Source organism: Saccopteryx bilineata, chromosome 2 (assembly GCF_036850765.1).
Source record: "Saccopteryx bilineata isolate mSacBil1 chromosome 2, mSacBil1_pri_phased_curated, whole genome shotgun sequence".
NCBI classification, from domain to species: Eukaryota; Metazoa; Chordata; class Mammalia; order Chiroptera; family Emballonuridae; genus Saccopteryx; species Saccopteryx bilineata.
Window position 1 is genome coordinate 234,532,766 of NC_089491.1, and position 20,923 is coordinate 234,553,688.

The following is a 20,923-nucleotide window of genomic DNA, read 5'->3' on the forward strand; positions in this document are numbered from 1 at the left end:
TCACTGGTGAGCTTTCCCAAGGATGGGACAGTGTGGCATATGTAGCAGAGAGCTTGAGGAGAAAGAAGGTGGTCACCAGCTTCCCTCAGTGTCAGGTTACCAGAGCTTTCTGTGCCTGAGTGAGCAGAGAAGGCGACTTAGGCCCCTGATGAAAAGGCCTTCTGTTATCTTGCAGGAGAAGCCCCCAGAGGGCAATAGGGCAGTGGTCTAGTGGCCTGTGGTGACCCCGGAGCAGGGGAGGGGCAAAGGCCATCTGGATCCTCAGAAGATTTCTTCCTGTGTCCTCTGAGGCAGGTCTGGCTCCCTGCCCCTCAGCCTGACAGGCTCCGGACTGAGAAATCTCCTCTCAGCCTCGCAGGGTTGTTTCTGTGTGCAGACCTCCCTCTGTACCCCCAGGCTGGGCAGCCCTCATGCTGTTGCAAATATTTCTAGGGACAGCAACTCTGAAATGACCTGACCTCCCATTCATTGGACAAAAGAGTACAGATTAAAGGCTCCTCTCTTTAGCCCAAATCCTCCTCATTGCACTTCCTTTGCTTTGCCTTCACTATGACTTTTTCATTCAGGAATGAGGTTACAGAATGTCCCAGACCTGACGTTGAAGGAAACTCCCCCCTGAAATAGTCTGTTGAGCTCCCACTCCAGGTTCTGCCCCAGGCTCCCTCTTCTGGAGGCTACTGGCACTACAGGCCCCCGAGGTTTGCTTTCTTCAGGCAAAGGAGCATCTGAGATTGGTGTCCCCAGAAGGGATCTGCCTTTAGGACCCATAGGCCCATCAAAAGTTACTTCATCTGCAAGAGTTCCAGGAAAAGCTGAGCCTAACACACCCCTGAAATATCCCTATTTCCTTTATTCCCTCAGGGTCCAAAAGAGAGATTCCACACCCATTCAAATGTCTCAAAAGCCTTATCTGGAAGTTCTTTCTGATGTCTCAAGGAGCCTATATCTTTTCCCCCCCTGGAATGTTTGCACTCTGCTCTTGCCTTCCTGGGATGTTTACATCCTCCAGATGAAGACCCAGACATGCAAACAGGCATTTGTTCCCTTCCTGAAGAGCTAGGCACCGTACAGGGCCCCTCTGAGCTTCTTTGCCAATCTGGATCAATGCCTTCTGTGTGTGGAACCAGTGCCTTCTGTGAAATGGGGAACCCCGAGTGCCTCTGTTGCAAAACATACTGGTGGCCCATCTTCTGAAGAAGGTTTGGCTGAGATACGAGCAGCAGAGGCCAAGGGGAATTACCCACATGGCGCGTTTCAGCTCAGGAAAAGCCACTCAGCCCGGAACCTCCACTTCCTCTTCCTCTTTCCTGCAGCACTACTGCCTCCTCCACTAACAACAACACCCCTTGTAGGATAGACCTTGCCTCTTCTTACCTGTCCTCCCACACGTCCAGCACAGCTCTTTGCACAAAGCTGACATTTGTCAGTATTATTTGAAGGAATACTTGGATTTCCAGTGTTTTTGCATGTACACTTAAGGTCAAAGCATACCTAGTACTTTAGAGACTGAGGTCAGCCAGAACTGACCTTTTCTCCTCTTCCCAAAAAAGAATCCCCCCACATACCACATAGTGCCCTGGAGACTGTCCCTTTACTTGGGCAGCTCCAGAAGATGCACAAACAGTCCCAGAATTCAGGCGTGTGAACATTTTGGAAGACCCTGGGGAGGGGTTGGTGGGAGTGGATTGGCCCCCAAGTTCCCTCAGGGAGAAGAGAGGGAGGAGAAGGGAGTCTGAGTATTGTGCTCACAAAGGTTTTTAGCACACCAGCACCCTCCACCTGGGGGAACAGGTCCTGCACCCCACAGAGGCTCTTAGGAGTCTCCACGCCCCACAGCGGGCAAGCCCAGTATCAGGCAGCTAGCCTGTGGTTTCCAGCTCTAAATATTTCAGGGCATCTACTGAGCTGAACAGCTCTCTGGGCATCCTATTACGTTTGGTGGCACTGCCAGGCTGTCTCCATTCCGGCAGCGTGTCCTGGTTCAAGAAGAAAACTTGAGGCCCAGTAGGGGTGGCTTGCTTCCCATGTGGGGTGGAGTGAGGGCTACAGTACCGCAGACCAGGAACTGGGAGTCTGGACATTTGGGTTTCATTTGTGTTCACTAGCACCCACTTCCAAACATGCACACATCACTCCTCCTGGCCTCTGTCTCCTATTCTGAAGGAGAATAACAATTGCACTCTAACGGCGACTCTGGACCTACATATCTCTGACTATGTTGAACAAAGCCTAAGGAAAGTCTCCCTTTGTAGAATAGGTAGGTACCTCCATAAGTCCATAATCACAAACACACACCTAAAAAAACTCACAGGTGATGGGCACTCACCCAGGCTCTTGCCTGTTCCAAGGTCACCTGGGCTACTTTCTCCACCTGCCAGTCTGAGAAGGGGACCAGAGCCCCATGTCACTTCCAACCACTAGGGGGTGTAGTGAGCACACCCAGGAGTGGGCAGAGAGTGGGGAACTGGAGCTGGAAGGGCCAAGGGCGAAGGCCTCCCTGCCCTGACAGTGCAGGTGCCACTCTGAAGGCCTGGGACAGAGAAAGCACCCTTGTCTTACGGGGACCCGCACAGCTTTCCAGCCCCTGTCAGCAGGCAAGCCCCTGCCCGCCCCCCCAACCATTCCCCATCCCTAGCTGATGCTGAACTAAACTTGGCTTTATATAGGTTGTTTTACATCTGATTTGAATATTGTTTTTTTGGACTCAGCTCTCACAGCAAGCCCCTCCCTGGCCTCTCCCCGCAGCTCCCATTTGTTTTTCTCAAGGGCTTTCATCCCTTGCTGTGTCTGGTCAGTCCAGGTGGCCCTGCCCAAGAGGATGTCCACCTGCTGGTTCCCCGGCTCCCTGTGCTGAGTATTAACATGTGGCCCCCTTTCTCCTGCCACAGATCCTTGATGTGAATCAATCCCATGATGCAACATGCCTCCCCAGCCCCAGCTCTGACGATGATGGCCACGCAAAATGTCCCTCCCCCACCCTACCAGGACAGTCCACAGGTGAGTGTCCACCAGCTGATGGGAGGGGTGCGTGGCCTTCCAGGGATCAAGGGCAGGGCCTGGTGTGCTCTGGGCACTTTCCCAACAGTCCTGGGAAGGCCTCCCTGGAGAGAGCCCTGCAAACACAGACCCCAGAAGGAAGTCATTGCATTTGACAAATACGGGGTTCAGATCTGACCTGGGTAACTCACCAGCATCTAGGACCATAGAGCACCAAATCATGGTCCTATCCCCACCCACCCCTGCTTCTAACTCACAGCAGACATCAAACAAATGCTCTAAACCCCTTACTTACAGGTAGAGTCTGCCTGTGAGTGTTTGAGGAAACCTTTTAATTAAAGCCTCCTTTATACCAACCCCCCATTCATAGTGACTGGAGCCCTATGTCCACCCTTCTCTGCCTGCCTATTGGAGGAATCTCCCTTCTCTTCAGGACTTGCTCAGCTTTTATCCAGAAAAAGGCCAGGCCTTTTTCTCTGTATGCTCCAACCCTCCCCGCTGGTCCCCAGTTTCCATCCCTCTGCTCAGACACAGCAGCCCCAGGTCCCTCTGAGACTGCCGTCTGGTCACAGCTCCTGTGGAAGGCAGCATCTGGGCCCCGTCTTCCTGCTGCCTCTGCTCCTCCTGGGAGCCTGGTCTCCTTGAGCTGATCACTTCCAACCTCTTCTCCACTGTGTGCGCCTCCCCCCACACCTTATTCTTCTGAAACTCTGAGTCAGTCATGATGCTGTGCTTTCATGGAAGCCTCCATCCTCTTACCTTGACCTTCACACTGCCCTGTACTCCCTTCCCTAGTCTTGAAAATCAATATTAATGCAACAATTACTTATCGAGTATCTGTAATGTGAAATGCAGCCAGCTAGAATATCCATTCATTCGTTTAACAAATGTGCATGAGTACCTACTATGTGCCAGGCAGAATGTCTCACTCCTTCCAGGCTTTGCTCTGCCCTGGGATCTCTCTCATTAGACATTTCAAGCACAGCTGTCCTCATGGACCACACAGAAAATCTGTGCGGCACAAGCAGACACAGGGGAGGCAGACTTTTGCTCACATTAGGTACTCGGCCCGGAAACCCCAGCCGAGTGTGTTTCCTCTGTCCATCCTGCTGCCCTCCCCCAATGAAATTACACCTCACAGAGTATCCAGCAAGTAGAACACCATTGAATCCTCAGCCTACAGAAGTCCAAAAGCACTTTCACTCACGTTGAGCATATGTCCTTTTGTCTCCAGCCCTGCTCCCATATCAACTGCATGCTCCTTCCTAAGCTCTCCCCGACAACCTACCCTCACATCCAGCAAACCCTCTCACATGTCAGTAGCTTCCCACGAATTACCACGGGGTGGGCTCAGCATGGACACGGTTCTGCTATGAAAGCTTCCAGGTGAGCAACAGTGGGGCTCCCTCACCCTCTGTAGAAAGAATGAAGAACAGGAAGCTTGGACTAATGGAGACCTGGAACCCAGGGTCCACAACAGGGACAAGCATCATCCTTTTCCGTAGATGCAGGACCCATGTCCTCATCTGCTCAGGCAGTGTTGGGGACCCCCGAGTGTTGGTAAAGAGGCAAGAAGTTTGGCTGTTTCTTTTGTAGTGGGGGCTGCTCTCCAAGACCCACAATAGGCACAGGGTGGGCACTAGGATACTTCCAGAGGCCCTCACCCCAGACCCAAGGTTCAGGGACAGACTGGAATGGGGCCAGGAGGACAGAGAGCACTGAATTGGCAGCTGGGAGCTGCTGTCTCTCCCCCAACCTGGTTTGCTGCCTGGGCAGCTGAGGGCAGTTTGGGTTTGGTAGGGATTAGCAGGGAGGTACAGGAAGGGCCTGTGCTGTCTGAGAATGCTGACCGGAAAGCGCCTCAGCATACAGCTGAGCATCAGTGCATCCTGGCTGCTGGGGGGCTCAGTGCCCCAGAAGCCACCACGGAGCTGCTCTAGCCATTGGGTGATAAAGGGAGGCTTCAGGTCTCCAACACAGGGACTGTCCAAGGCCCTCCTCTCTGAGGAGTCACCAGTACTTCACCATTAACTCTACTCACATAAAAGAAGGAAAGGAAGAGAGAAAGAGAGAGGGAGGGAGAGGGAGGGAGGGGGAGGGAGGGAGGGAGGGAGGGAGGGAGGGAGGGAGGAAGGAAGGAAGGAAGGAAGGAAGGAAGGAAGGAAGGAAGGAAGGAAGGAAGGAAGGAAGGAAATGAAAGGAGAAAAAATATTTACAGCAAGGAAATAATTTGCCCTGGGGAAGCCACACATCTGTTTGTGACCCCGAAGATCCAGGAATATATACCTGACAGAAAATTGCTGCACCATGGTGAACTGACTAGACCAAAGTTGAAGGTCTTTGTGGCCTAGGCTAGGTTGCCATGGAGATTAGCCAGACTGGTTCCAAAGGAAACTGATCAGGACAGGGAACCACGGAAGGGGAAGGAGTTAGGGCAACGATGGAGCAGGTGGGATGCGGAGGTGGGTGAGGTCGCCATAATGTAGGTGCATTCATGGGAAAGGCTGTCTGTCCGGAGGGTGCTGGACTTGAAGGCAGATCGGCTTTTGGAGGGTCCTTCTGTTCCTGTTGGGGGCTGCTAAGAGTGGCTTGGGCATAGGAATGTCTTCCGTGTGAGTTTCCTGCTGGGGAACCTGCCCTGGTCCTGCTTTTTCCCATCATCATTTCAGGACCTGAGCCTGCTTCTCTGGGGAAGCCCTGCTCCGTTGCCTTTTGGCACTCATTAGCCTAGAGAAGCAGCTGCTCTCTCAGACTCAGCGTCCTTAGGAAGGCAGGGCCTCCCGGGAACATGGGCCAGGCACACAAGGGTCCTCTGGACAGGGTTCCCACTCCCCCCTCTTTCCTGGAGGTCTAATCTCATTACTTTCAGACCCAGTACAGTATGACTTTTTTCCTCAAGGCCTGCACAGCTGAGCCCATCTCTAGATCACCTCCTCGGAAACCTAGCTTCTTCTACAGTCAGAAAGGACAGCTCTGATATGATGTCCCCAAAATGAAAAAGGAAGCGCGAAGCCGAGCCCTTCCTCTGAGACCCATGCAATCGTTTTAATAATGTTCCCGTTGTGCTAAGGGCTAGCAGTACCCAGCATAATCTATTCAAATGCACAGGAGAACTTCACTTTGGAAAATTAGGAATCTGCATTAAAAAATTCCCAAGCCCCGGACCTTCTTTATAATAAATTAGAAAATTTTTTTTCAAGGCAAGTTCTTAACTTGGCAATTTCATTTTTGAAGTTTGGGGAATAAAGTTATTAAAAAGGAGGAGGCGTTTTTTCCTCCTCCCATCTTAGTAGAGAAGCATTAATAGTCCGGCCCCGTGCTATACCGCACACCACGTGGTATAACAGCGGCTCAGCCTCTGGCCCCTCAGTCCCCTTCAGTCCAGTGTGCGGAAACTCCGTGAACACTTGTGAGGATGTGACTGTTTAATGTGCACTAACGACAGACCATAAACTTAGAAAGGACAAAAGCAGCGGCCACTGGAAACCTTCCTGTGGCCTGCTTCCTCCTTCTGGCAGCTTCCTGTCCAGCTCCGCCAGTCTCAGCACCTGCTCTGTCCTGCAGCACCTCAAGTTCAGCATGTTGCAGTGGGGCCTAGGTCTAGTCGGGCCTCACTGGAGCCCTGAGAGGCAGGGCTGGGTCACCTGGGTCCATGAAGTTCTACAATGATTGTTTTAATGAAAGCATTGTCTCCAGGGAGACCTGCATGTGAACAAGGTGTGTGGTCCCTCCATTCAGTGTATTGTGTGAATTTCTACATCACTCCGCTTCTGTTCTTCTGCATCTCTGCCACAGCCTGGCAACCTGCCACCTGGACTGTCACAACTCCTCCTCCCACAGCCCAGCACCCACCAACTCTAATGAAACTCTCGAAATTATTGTCTTCTACTGCTGCTCCCCAGCAAGCCTCAGTCCAGTCCCTCCCAGAGTCTTCATGGAGAGCAGCCCTCTCCCTCCTTCTAGGCCTACACCCTTCATTCACTTCCTCTCCCGCCTCTGAAATGTCCTTCAAGCTCTCCCATTTCCTGTAACACTCCACATAAACATCACCCACCAAGCAAAGTTCTCCTTTTCATACCCCCACTAGTAATCCCAGGAAACCTGCCCTCACTTTATCTACACACAAAAACTCCTGATATATTCACCCTACCCCCCCACTCTCCCTCAATCATAGGTGCATACGTACCGTTCCACAGATAGCTTGCCTTTGGCTTATAGGAAGAAAAATACTGTATTTGGTCTAGTTGTGCATGTATTCAGTGTTCAGTCTTCCTCTGCTCGTCCCCACCATGTCAGGCTGTGTGAGCATTAGACTAGAAAGCAGAAATCCTGGTGGGCTTTGGTGTTACCCCCTAGGCATAGACCCTATGAGTGAAGGCACTCAGTTAACAGTCTAGGTACAAATTAATATAGAGGTAGCTAGGTACTTATGTCTCATGACTTGACCAAGGATGCAGACTCATTATTGATGCAGAGGGACATGAGACAGGCAGTCAGACTTTCAGTCTAAGACCATATGAGCAGCTCATGTCAGAAGGAAGTCAAGCATTTCCTTGAGACCCTTTGGCAAAAGCTGTGTTCCTCCATCCTCCCTATCCTCCTGTAAACCACGGAGTAAGGAGAATGGTTTTTATGACCCCATGAAACTGTGCTTAGAGATCTGGGTCAAGATGATGCTTCCTTACCTTTCCCGTCAAAGGGAGGCGAAGCTGGGCCAGCCATGTCAGGGAGGCCAGACCTTTCTGTCCCTCCAAGTACCTGCTTCCCTCCCTACCCACTATCCCCGCTTGGGTGGGTCCAGGGGAGCAGACATCCTAGGGCAGACGGACCTCTGATCAGTCCTCAAGGTTCCCATGCTGGTTTCAGTAAAGAGACAGAGGGGTGGCTAGCACCCGGCTGTGAATGGCCCCTGTCCTGGCCATGCAGCTATGATGAGCAGAAGCCAGTTCAGATGTCTCCACACTTTATGTCCCTCTCCTCTCTTCCAGGGCTAGAGCCCCCTGCCTTGCAGGGCTCTCTGCCCAGCTGCCTGTGAAACTCATTTGCAATGGAGTTAATTCAGCAGCTTTGAAAGTCCCCCCAAGCCTTTTCTGTGGCTGTGATTGACAGCTCCCTGTGCCCCCTGGGGGCAGCACCCCAGGGACCATATAGGCGACCTGCTTGCCCTTGCTTTGATTCATCCAGATGGACTCCAAACAAACTGTTCTTTTTCATTTTCTGCTGCGTCTTTTCTTCTCTCTGTGCACATGACCTCTCTCCCTGGCCACTTGGGCCAACACAGTCTTTAAACTGGACGTATCCCTGAACTCCAGCTCACTCAAGACCTGGAGTCCTCATGTGTAAAAGGCAAAGCAGCCTCAAGTCCCACTGTGGGTCCTTTATGTCCCCACCTACGAGAAAGTGGGCCAGCGACAAGGCTTGTGAACAAACACTCCTTCTAACCGCTTTGTTGAAGTTTTTTATTTGATGAACTTGTTACCTGAATTCTGATATTTACCCAAAGAACAGAACGTTTACTGTCCACCCTCTTGCCTCCAAGCAGGATGAGTGCCCTAAACAGCTACAAAAATAGTTAATGGCCCAAGCATACAAAGCTTAAAATAAGTCAGGGAACAGGTGATCAAGTAGCCGCAGGCGGAGGGGCACTGGGGCTCGTTCTGCCTCCCTCTCCCAGGAGACCTTCTAGGAGCTCCTGTGTCCATATGGCCCAGCGGGAGGGGGATGGGTGCGTAGGGGCCCAAGGGTGTTTGTTGTCCTTGGAGTTCATGGTCTGCAAGAGGAAGAGTAGGATGACTCAACATAGTGGACATTCAGGGATCCGAGGCTTTGTCCCAGCCCGACTGCTGATGAATTATATAAACATAGCACTGTTTCTCTCCTTCACTCACCCATTTAGTAAACCCTGAGTGCATCCTGTGGTCTGACAGACCTTGTACGGAGCCCTGGGGGTACACAATTGGTGGTTCCTGCCCGAATGGAACTTACAGTCCATTCTGGGCCTGTTTCTTCTGTGAGAACGTGGGAATCACTTCCCCTTCCTGCCTCACAGGACTGTGAGAAGTAGAGCGGTGCTTCTGGCTGCTTTTCACCCACGACCCTGGCACTGATTTTTAGTTCTGTCTTCTGTGCATGTCCAATAGCCAAGATCAGATTGAGCTTTAATTCCTCTACTCTTTATTAGGCCCACAGCATCCATATCAAACATGCATTTCTAGCTGTAAATGCTCCCCCTCACTCAAACGCTGCAGTGTGACAGGCCCCCTGAAGGGCTTCCTGGAAATCGCTGGTTCGGCACTACGTGTGAGTGATGGAAGGGCGGGCAGCCGACAGTGCCGAGGAAGGTGCACAGAGCTGGGATGTGAGGCCCAGGTCCAAGTCCACGGCCTTCCTCCTATCGGCCACATGTCAGTCACACCCCAGCCGTGCAGCCAGGGCCAGTGAACATTTTATAAGCCTCATTTTGTAAAGCACTGCCTACAAATTGTGTTAAAGTTAATTAGTTAGGTAAGGCCTCCGTGCTACACCACTAGGTAACTTTCCTGTGGTCTATTCTATCCAGCCAGCCCTTGGGTCAGAATGTAGGCTACCCAGGCCTGCTATTCCAAGAGCCTCACTGAGCTAAGCAGGGCCGCCCAGCTCTGCTGCCAGCCCTACTGCTCCCTGTGTGGACTGGGTTGGGGATATTTGGAGGAGCCCACATTGAGCCCATCCCTTTTTGGATCCCTCAGCCTTTTAACACATCACTCTCTCATCCCCTCATTTGGTCAGTCAGTCAATTAACAAACACACTGGGAGCCCACCAGGGCCCCACAGCATTAAAGGTGTCAAGGTTAACATACACAGATCGAGCAGGGGTCGCAGCTCCCTGGGGCGGGGTCATGAAGAGCTGGGCAAGGCTTCCTGGGGGACTTGATGCTCCAGCAGAGCTGAAGAAGGGGCGGGCTTACACATGACCAGGAGGGAGGGAGGGGCGCTGCACAGTTCCCGCAGGGGCAGCCATGGGAGCAGAGGCACAGAGATGTGACATGTTCAGACAGCCCTACACAGTGGGGTCTGATCAGGTGCTGCGTAGGGGAGTGTGCTGTGCCAGAGACAAGGCCGGGGTCAGGGAGCAGCCTGGGCCTGGAGCACCTGTGGGCTGTGCCCCCCTCCAGAATGTCACCAGTGCCCCTTGCTGCTTCCCACCTGTTCGGGCCAAACCCCGTATTTACCCAATGACTCCAAGCCATGACCTCCCCCAGATCCGGACTCTCCTGCTTGGGAGGAAGACAGATCTCACCCTGCCAGCTTGCCCTGGTGCTTCAGAGAGTGGTAGGTCCTGGGCAAGTCTGCGTGGCCCCTAATAGGCCAGACTGGTGCAGCCCACTGTGTTCTGTGGCCTGGTGGGACCGGCACCAGCAATGGGGAACTCCACGCTGTCCAGGTAGGGTGGAGGGCTCAGAAGAGCGGTGTCTGCTTAGGAGGACATGCTGAGAAGGTGCAGGCCTAGGTTGTCCAGGGTTTGCAGAAAGGACTGTGTGAGAGTTGGTGGGTACAAAGTCACACAGAGCGAGGCCACCTGTGGGGGAAGGGTGTGTGTGGGGACGTGGGGAGTGTGGGTTCTAGGGTATCTTGTGCAGGGTGCTTCGGAGGGGAAGCACCCATTGTGTGCAGGGCACCCTCACATGTGGTTTCATGTAGCCCTGGGGAGAGGTATTAGCAGCTCCATTTTTACCTGATGGGAAACTGAAGCTCAGAGGAGCCGAGACTCTTGCCCAAGACAACATAGGCAGTGACAGGTGATATCACCCACAACACCTCGGTCCCCTCTCCCACTTCCCTGGGTGTTTATGGGCAAGCAGGTTCCTTCAGCAGGGCAGTACCCTTCGGGCGGCCCACGTGACGGAGGCAGAAGCGGCAGCCTGAACTTGGGCTGCAGCTGTGTGGGTCATGTGACTAACTACCACATGCCCAGTGTCGTCTAAGCGCCAGCTGCTGTGCACACATTGTCTCGTTTTCTTCCAACAACCCTGTGCTTTAGGTGTTATTGTACCCATTTTACAGATGAAGATCCCAGATCAGAACGGCTGGTAACGTGCCCAAGTCCCATAGGTGGAGAGTCCAGTCCATTCAATGCTCCTGCCACCACTTCATGCTGTTTCTGATTGTGTCCAATCCTGGGCTGGATGCCACCACTCCCTATAAATCAGGGACTGTGATTTCTCTGTTGTAGCCCAAGGCATTCAGAGTCAAGAAAGTAAAGCTATAGCCAAAAAAATATCATTTGATGAAAAGGTCTCCCCACTCCCACCAGTCAGTCATTCCTGCATCAGTAGATATTTGGACAGTCTCTATATTGAACACTGGGGCTGCAACAGAAAACAGAAAAGACGGGTCCCTGCCCTCCAGGTTGTATAGTCTAACTGTTAAAGAGGTGAGGAAGCAGATATGGCTGAACAATGTGCTCAGGGCCATGGAAGCCCATTGCAGGGGCCTGACCCATCCTTGATGCCAAAGGAGACAGTGATCCCCAGGAGGGCGCTGGGAGCAACACTGACATTTCACTAACGAACAGACTGAGCCCCAGCAGATCCAGTTACACATCCAAGGTCGCCCAGCAGTGAGCGGCAAAGGCAGAACTCAGTTCTACCTGACGTCAATGTCTTCTGCAACTATCTCGTGGGGTTCTAGAAAAACTCTCTTATCATCCCATGATGAGCCACCTGCTTTCACCTCCCACTAGCAAAAGAGGAATTCTGAGTGGCAGCTGGTAGCAGGCATAGCTCAACTGTTTTGGTGGGTTTTTTTGTATTTTTCTGAAGCTGGAAAAGGGGAGAGACAGTCAGACAGACTTCCTCATGCGCCCGACGGGAATCCACCCGGCACGCCCACCAGGGGGCGACGCTCCGCCCACCAGGGGGCGATGCTCTGCCCCTCTGGGGCATCGATCTGCTGCGACCAAAGCCACTCTAGCTCCTGGGGCAGAGGCCAAGGAGCCATCCCCAGCACCCGGGCCATCTTTGCTCCAATGGAGCCTCGCTGCGGGAGGGGAAGAGAGAGACAGAGAGGAAGGGGAGGGGGAGGGATGGAGAGGCAGATGGGTGCCTCTCCTGTGTGCCCTGGCCGGGAATCGACCCCAGGACCTCCACACGCCAGGCCGACGCTCCACCACTGAGCCAACCGGCCAGGGCCTATAGCTCTACTGTGATCAGTTCTGGGCACCCTGAAGGCTTGGGTTTCTCAGGCCTTAGTTCTCCTGGTTCCTCTGCAGCCTCCAAAGAAAGTAGCCCTGAGCCATCTTCAGTTAATAAACAGCCCTGCCTTCCTGCTTGGTTCCACCCAGGACTGTAGCTGGCCTGACCAGCGTCTGGAAAAATGAACTTGAACTCATATAGGAGCAGTCTGTTGTGGGGCGAGGAGAAGCCGGGCCAGCAGTGAGGACTGGGATGGAGACCCAAGAACCTGGGGCCAAGAAGCGAAGTGCTTTCTGAGTCCAGTGCCCTTCCTCTCGGCCCTCCTTTTCACTCGGGGGAAAGAAAATCTTATCATTCTCCTCTTCAAAGAAAAGTAATTATATATAATAATTCACACAGTGTCATTTAGTCAGAAAGCCCTTGAGTCTTATCCCAAGGGTTTGCACAAACTGTCTGTGATCTGTAGGAGTTTGTTCACCTCTTTAGGCTTCTGCCTTCTCACACATAGATCGGGGATCACACGAACCTATTGCACAGGATTATTGTTGAGCACGAAGCTTACAGAAACGTCTTACTGGCTCGTTAGAACACGTGCCCACTCTCCCCTACAGTTGCACGAGAGGGGTGCTTGTTACAGAAGAAAGCACCAGTAGGCCATCCCAATGACAGTCAGAGCAACTGAGGCAGGCAGGTGGGTGTGCTGCTTCCCATCTTCTCTAAGTCAACCCGAGAGCATCGCCTGCTTTCCCATGGTCAGACGCGACGGTTTGCCCCTGCAGATGTTGCATTCCTCCACGCACAGCTCACAAGCCCTACCCTTCCCACTCCCCTGGAGGGTGGGGCGGGTCTGGACCTTTCCTCTCCAGGTGTCACAAGCCAAGATTAGTCAGGGCCTTTGGCTCCCAGCGTAAGACAGGGCTGGTTCCAGCTTAAATGACAGAGGTCCAGAGGTTCCAGCATCTATGGAGGCAAGAGCGTGGAGTGGTGGCCTAGCATCCTCACCTCGAGAAAGGACCCGAGGGTTCGAGGAGGTTGGAGTCATAAAACTCTGCGTGGGCTCTGGACCCCGCCCCCCCAGCTCACAGTGGTGACCTGCCAGGGAATGCTGCCTGCCCTCCCTGTCCACGAGTCCTCGCCTCGTTCTCTTGATTAATCCTCTGAGCCTCACAAGGTGTAGGTGTTATCCCTGCATTTTTTTTAAATTTATTGATTTTAGAGAGAGGAGAGAAAGAGAGAAAGGCTGGTGGGGGGTGGGGGCGGAGAAAGAAGCATTAGCTCGTAGTTGCCTCTCCTTCCGAGGTGTTTCGGTAGTGCAGTGGTTATCACGTTCACCTAACATAGTTGCTTCTCCTATGTGCCTTGACCGGGCAAGCCTGGGGTTTCAAACCGGTGACCTCAGCGTTCCAGGTCGATGCTTTATCCACCGTGTCACCACAGGTCAGGCACTCCTGTGTTTTATATATAAGGAAATCAAGCCTTGAAAAATTCAGGAAATTCATCCCAAAATGTGTAGCTATAATTAATAGAGAAGCAACAAGTCTTGGATCCCTCTTCTTCAACTCTGAGGCTTCTCTAATCTTCCAGAACATCTCCAGCCATTTCTCAGGTTTGCCTCGCCTCTCCGTGCCTCATTCCCCCTATTGAAAAGGGACAGTCCTCCCATCTGTGTGATGTGATACCCACACCCTGTCCCCATTTGCTGCCTGAGCAAGTTTCCAGAGTGCACTGAGGTCTCCTTGAAGAAAGGCTTGAAGTCGGGAGCAGCTGGCTATAGAGTCAGCTGTGGACACACCAAGTGGCCTCATGGAGGGGGTGGCTAGTTCCAAGTTTCCTTGCTTGCCAGATTGAGCAGTATCGGAGAGAAATCCTGACTTCAGTCATGTGCTAGTAAGTATTTAACAGCCACGTCTCCGGGTGGAGGCTGGGAGAAGCCCTGGCCTGCAGCATTGCTGACTTCTGTGGTGGAAATGCTCCCACCATGGCCAATTTTGAGCTACCAATGTGATATTCACCAACTTGCAACATTCCTGAAAATTTAAGTTGGGCTTCACAGGCGAGTCCACCCTGTCTTGGTCCACCCAGTCTCTCCCCCTGCTCCTGCTCTGCAGGCTGTACCTCCCTGTAACCTGCAACCTCACCACCAGTCACCCCCATCCCTACCCCAGACCCTATGGACAGCAGCTAGGCCTTTTCCTCTGAGCCCCTTCTCTTGAGCAATGGCTCTCTCTGGCTAGAAAAAGAAATCTATTTGGAGATAAACACATTCTCCAAACCTGGAGGAAATGCAGAGTTTGCTGAATTGGCCCCCAGGAGCTAAATAAATTTGAATCACTGTCCTCCTTAGACTGTCCCTGCTGTCTTCTCCTCTCCCCCGTCTGAGGCCCAGTAACTGCCTCCCAGCGGGGCCTCTTGGGATGCTGGAGAGCACCGCCTCTGATTACATTTTATTCTGTGCTTTCCTCTCTAACTCACCTGGGCTCCCTGCCCTCCCCAGAGTCCTGCCTAGAAAAGGGGATCTGAGAGGAAAAGAATACCCCCCTCAGCCGTCTCTCCTAGCTCATCTTCCTGGGAGCCCCTTGTGGGTTCCTTCAAATGCTTGAGGAAATTCACCCTGATGGGCAGAGCGGAGTACACCAGCCTACCCGGTATTTCAGCCGTGAATGGGCTGTGCAGACACAGCTATGCCTTGCTTTAGGAAAGAAGCCCATTCTGGAAATCTCGTGTTCAGTCACGACCATCACCGCTCCATCTGGAGAGCACTTCAGAATTTCCAAAGCTCTTTTCCATACAGTGTATTATCTTATCTGAGGCTCACTCCAACTCTGTGCAGGGCAGTGACCATTAAAGCACCCAAATGGCATCTGAATCTGTCAGTGTTGGAAGGGACTTTAGATGTCACTAACCCAGCCACCGAGCTAGAATGCTTCCTTCCCCACCACTGAGGACCAGCTGATCAGTCAGTCTCCACTCAGCCCTGCAATAGTGGAGGCCAACTAGCTCAGCCTTAAAGAGCGAGGAGGCCAGGGAACTTATTGGCGTTTAGCCTAAGTCTGTCTCCATATTATATAGGTTTAATGCAATGTACTTTCCTGCACCTGTTCCAGCACAGTGGTGGGACTAGAAGCACTGTGTGAACTGTACTTCCGTTTGTGCACCCTCAGATAGGGTTAGTTTAATATCGGGCTTTTGGTTCGTTAGTTTGACAGACATATTACACTTTGGGTATAATGAGCCTGCTGTCACCTAAAGCGCTGCTGCTAACCCACATCTCCCCTGTTCTGCACTTATATTATTGATTTTTTATGTTTTTGGCTGAAGTGTTAGAAATGTTAAGTTTCAACTCATTAGATGAAAATGAATCTTATTAGACTCAGATGTTGCTAAGATCCATAAAGATCTTTTGGATCTCAGTTTCATATCACTCATAAATTTGTTGAGCATTTAGACATCCTCTAAGTCACTGGTGGATATAAGAGGGCTAAATAGGAAACATAGAGCCCTCTCCTAGAAGCCTTCTTCTTGAGCTGACATCCACCCTTTAATTGTCATCCTTTGGGGGGAGCTAATTCACACAACTGCCACCCAGCCATGTCTGTCCATGTTCTCAAGGATATTGTGCTGAGGTCATCTACCACCCATGTCAGTCACATTGTCCTGATCTGCCAACTTAGAAATCATATTAAATCCAGAAAGTGAGCCCTGGCCAGATTGCTCAGTTGCTCAGAGCATTGTCCTGACACGTGAAGGTTGTAAGTTCGATCCCTGGTCAGAGCACATTTAGGGACAGATTGATGTTTCAGTCTCTCTCTCTTCCTTCCTCTCTCTCTAAAATCAATCAGTAATTTCTTTTTAATCTAGAAATTGAGCTCCATTATAGCAGGCACTCGACCTTGTGGCCCCAGTGCCCAGCACAGTGCGTAGTGAGTGCATGGCACAGACTTAAGAAGCATTTGCAGAAATAATCTATTGCATTTGTGAATGAAAGACACTGGCCAAGATTAATGGAAACATTACCAATGTTTAGTACCATATTTCCCCATGTATAAGACACACATTTTTCAAAAAATTTGGGGTCTAAATACTGGGTGCGTCTTATACAATGGTTGTGGCATTTCAAATGCCATAGATGGAACTGAGGATGAGGCAATATATGAAGACAGTGATTCATCATCAGACACAGATGAGGACAGCTAATAGATGGGAGTTTTGACAGTGATGAGGAGTTGTATGAATTTTATGATGAATAAAACTTGAGTTCAATAACTTTATATAATACATTTTTTTTCAGATTTTGGGCCCCAAAATTAAGGTGCATCTTATACATGGGAGCATCTTATTCATGGAGTGGTATTTTTGATTCCATCTTCTTTCTCTAGTTTAATAATTGGAACATTTGTTTCTACTTTCTTCCTTATAGCATCTCTTTAATACTAATAAATTCTAAAAGGACTCAAATTTGCTTACAGAAAAGAAAACACGAGCTTGGGAAAGTTAAGGGATTTGCCCAAGGTCAAAAGCTAATAACGGAAGACAGTAGGATTCAGGCAATTGTTTGCTGGCTTCCAGGTACAATGATGTATGTCTAGCCTCTGGTGTACTGAGTTTGGCAAAGTTCCCCCGGTTCAGCCAACAGTGGCAAGGATATTTCATCCTAACAAAAAATGATACAGTAAGTAAAGCAGATACAGTATATATCTTTTATAGTTTCAATCTCATTCACTATTCATTGTTCATTAATCCAATTCATTGATTCAACTAATATTTATTGAGCATCTACTAGTGCCAGGCTATTCTGAGCCCTAGGAATACAATTAAGCCCTTTTTGAACTTAAATTTTAGTTGGGGTGGGAGAGAAAATAACTGAGAAAGTAGATATGTAGAATATGGTCATGAAAAAGGCTATGAAATAAGGCATAGTAAGCGTATTGCCAAGGGCGAAGGGTTTCTATTTTACTGTGAAGACAAGGCATCTAAGCAGGGACTAATGAAGAGAAGAAGACGGCGAACGATTAAGGAGATTCCCAGTCTCAGGAATATCAGCACAGCAATCCTGTGCTGTGTTCATGGAAGTACAATACTTTTTCTTCCAGAAAGCAGGGACCTAGATCATGTGTAAACTTTCAAGCTATAAAATATTTGATTCTTTTAAAATGTATTCATTCATGTATTCACTTATTTATTCCCTCAACAAAAACTAAGCATCTACTCTGTGTCTGTTGGGTGCTGCAGGTGAGGTCATGGACAAGCCCTAGCATGGTGGCAGACAGGCTGAGGGCCCAGCAGCACAGGGGAGGGCTGTCATGGTGCTACAGACAGGCTGCGGAAGACGGCAGAGACATGTCACCATTGATGACATTTTAGGGATTCATCTGACTAAAGAAAATATAAAAGCATTATGTTCTATAATGATGGTTATCAAAAATTTTTAAAAGCCATTTGGCAATTTTTTAAGTGAGCTCTTACACAGAAAGTTCAATATATAATATTAAAAGGAGTTGCTCTGATTGTTAAAAAAAAATACACACACACACACACACACGGCTCTAAAGGCACCTTCTAAAACATGTAACATGATGAAAACTACTGCTCTAAATATTTGTTATGGTTAAGAACAGAAATCTGTCCACCGTCCACTAAAATCCACTTATCTTCAAGTGCCCAGGTAAACCAAATTTGGAGAACCATTCAGTTTTCAACCAAAACTATTGAAACAGTTAGTTGTCTCTGGCTTGCGTTAAATGAAACAGACCACTGCCCAAATGAGAACTGACTCAGCGATTTTTTTCCTCCTCTTCAAAGTCATCAGATCTAACTCAACATTCCTCAATACATCCCACATGACTCATCAGCACAATTTAAAGAGCTCATCATTTTGCTTTTTTTCTGCTTCTGGACAGAGGTCACCTTAGTTTGCATTAAGGATCATCTCTTGATGTGCAGTGGATAAAGCATCAACGTGGAAATGCTGAGGTCGCTGGTTTGAATCCCTGGGCTTGCCTAGTCAAGGCACATATGGAAGTTGATGCTTCCTGCTCTTCCCCCCTTCTCTCTCTTTCTCTCTCTCTCTCACTCTCCTCTCTAAAATAAATAAATACAATCTTAAAAAAAGAAAAAATAGCCCTGGCCGGTTGGCTCAGCGGTAGAGCGTCGGCCTGGCGTGCGGGGGACCCGGGTTCGATTCCCGGCCAGGGCACATAGGAGAAGCGCCCATTTGCTTCTCCACCCCCACCCCCTCCTTCCTCTCTGTCTCTCTCTTCCCCTCCCGCAGCCAAGGCTCCATTGGAGCAAAGATGGCCCGGGCGCTGGGGATGGCTCCTTGGCCTCTGCCCCAGGCGCTAGAGTGGCTCTGGTTGCGGCAGAGCGAAGCCCCGGAGGGGCAGAGCATCGCCCCCTGGTGGGCAGAGCGTTGCCCCTGGTGGGCGTGCTGGGTGGATCCTGGTCGGGCGCATGCAGGAGTCTGTCTGACTGTCTCTCCCCGTTTCCAGCTTCAGAAAAATACAAAAAAAAAAAAAAGAAAGAAAGAAAAAATAATTGTTTCTTTTAAAGTGTGCTTGGGCCCACCTGGCTTTGAACAGTCCTTTATTGTTCTCTAGAATGTTTTCATTTGAAGAAAAACTTGCTTTCATCACATTGTAGCACACAATATTACACTCACAGTTCTTTTCTACATGTCTGTTATCCACACATACAGGCTGATGTAAACCTCCCAGTTCCAGCTGAGGAACAGCTGTCCTAGCCACACGAAACTGCCACCTTCTTTTTCTTCTCTCTGCAGATGACAGCAACTGCGCAGACACCCTCTAAGGCCCAAGCTGTCCACATCTCTGCGCCTTCTGCGGCTACCAGCACTCCTGTGCCCAGTGCCCCCATTGATCCCCAGGCCCAGCTTGAGGCTGACAAGCGAGCTGTGTACAGGTAGGAGACACTTCCACTGTGTGGAGAAGCCCCCAACTAGCCTCATGCCCCAGGTGTGAGCGTAGAGATTGCTAGTCAGTGAGTGGCCTCATTAAAGACGATGGCCAACAGCTGCTCCCTTTACGACCTTCTCTCTCAAATCAATCCAGAGATCCCTCAGGTGGCCACTGTGGGTTGATGCTAGCTCCCTAGAATTGTCTAGTGAGGGATATGAGGGCCTGGGCAGTATCTTGCAGGGGGAGCCCCTCCTCATCCCAGCTGGGGAGGTGAGCCCTAATGAGCCGGAAACCCTCAACTCAGCAAACAGGCAGCTGCCTGGGGACTCCTTTCTTGCCTCATCTCATTGTTGCCTTTACTCCAACAAGGGCACTGGACATCTATGCACCATCTAGCACTCGGTATTATGCAAACTTTAATATGCCTGAAAATCATTGGCAGAGCTTGTTAAAATGCATGTTTTGGGCTCCATGCTCAGAAATGCTGAATCAGTAGGTCAGGCTATCAGAAGAGGATATGGACCATATTCCTGGTGAATCTAATGCGGCTGTTCCTTGAACCACATTTTGATTCATGGTAATCTTTGGTTTTTAGCAACAGGTGTTGTGTGCAGCTGTGTAGGTTCTGGGACCTTCCCCAGATGGGGTGCTTGCTGAGAGCAGGAACTTATTTTATGTGCTCTGCACCAACCCATGCACCCAGGGCTGGGCCCTGAGTGGCCAGAGGGTGGGATGAGCTCGGGGAGATTCCTGTTTCTGTCTGTGGCTGAGAAGCTGGAGTCATCTGAAAGCAGGCCTGAGGCCCCAGCAGGGACTGAACTATCACTTGTCCACATGGAGCACACACCACTGAGAAGGTGCTTGGGTCACTCTCAGTACTGAGGCTGGACCCTTGCTCACATCCACTGTGTGAGCGTGGACATTCGTGTACCAGCAGCTCAGCGTAACTGTGGCCAGGCACATGCTGCAGCAGGTGCTAATGTCGTTAACATGTGGCTGGGCCACCCAGCGTAGATAGGAAGAAAATGGGTTCCGTCCTCTGCCCTCCTCCTTACCCCCAAATGACAGTGCCTTTATGGTAATGGTAGTGATTATGGCTGTTATTATCATTATCATTGGCATTATTTTTAGTTACTCAGATGAGCTGAATGTCTCTAATGCCAACAGTTGGGAGTCCAGAACAGTGGTCTCTGATCCATAGACCCTGGCACAAGGGTGCTTGCCAGGCCTGGAGGAGAGATCAATCACAGTGCCTGCCCTCCTCCCCCAGCCCAAAGCACCGACCTGGCCCAGCTGCCTGCAGGTTGTAAGCTCTTGGAGCCCAAAGAACCACAGCGTCTTGTCACAGTTCCTGTCAGATAGAGTCTAAGGGGGAGGAGCAAGGCAGCCTCCCCCCATCCCCTGTTCTGGGACTGAGTCCTCCTGTCATTCTCCTCCTCCTTCCTTCACACACTTTTACTGCACCCTCACAGCACATGCTGGACTCCAGGGCAAAGAGATGAACCTAAAAAGATAAATGCATGGGCTGCTCTCTGCCTCTCCACAAAAGAAACCAGCACAGTGTGGTCCAAGCCTTAACAGAGAAAGCCTCACAGAAGAGCCAATGTATGTGTTTGATCTTAAAGGCGAGTAGGAGCTCACCAGGAGGAGCGATGGGCAGAGTGGGATCTTCCGGGCAGAGTGGAGCCTGCTGTGTCCCGGGAATGGCTAGAAGCCAGAGCAGTGGGGTGTGGGCAGATTAGGCGACATAGCCACCTGTAAATTAACCTGTGTGGTGGGCTGATGCTTCTGTGAGGGGTGTTAAGGGAGAAGAAAATAACATGGTCTCTGAAACTGCCTGAT

The 20,923-nt window shown here is 50.7% G+C and overlaps 1 protein-coding gene across 3 annotated transcripts in view; it reads left to right on the forward strand.

Annotated features, from left to right (window-relative positions):
• The window catches only part of PKNOX2 (PBX/knotted 1 homeobox 2), a 262,352-nt gene that overhangs the window by 180,413 nt on the left and 61,016 nt on the right, over nucleotides 1–20,923 (forward strand). For 2 of the 3 annotated variants that reach the window (XM_066259631.1, XM_066259632.1), the window contains 2 exons: nucleotides 2,889–2,997; nucleotides 18,946–19,085. In XM_066259631.1, coding sequence (XP_066115728.1) covers nucleotides 2,911–2,997; nucleotides 18,946–19,085 — 227 coding nt within the window. In that variant the 5' untranslated portion in view covers nucleotides 2,889–2,910. The remainder of the gene's footprint in view (nucleotides 1–2,888; nucleotides 2,998–18,945; nucleotides 19,086–20,923) is intronic. The other variant, XM_066259633.1, reaches the window with a different exon arrangement.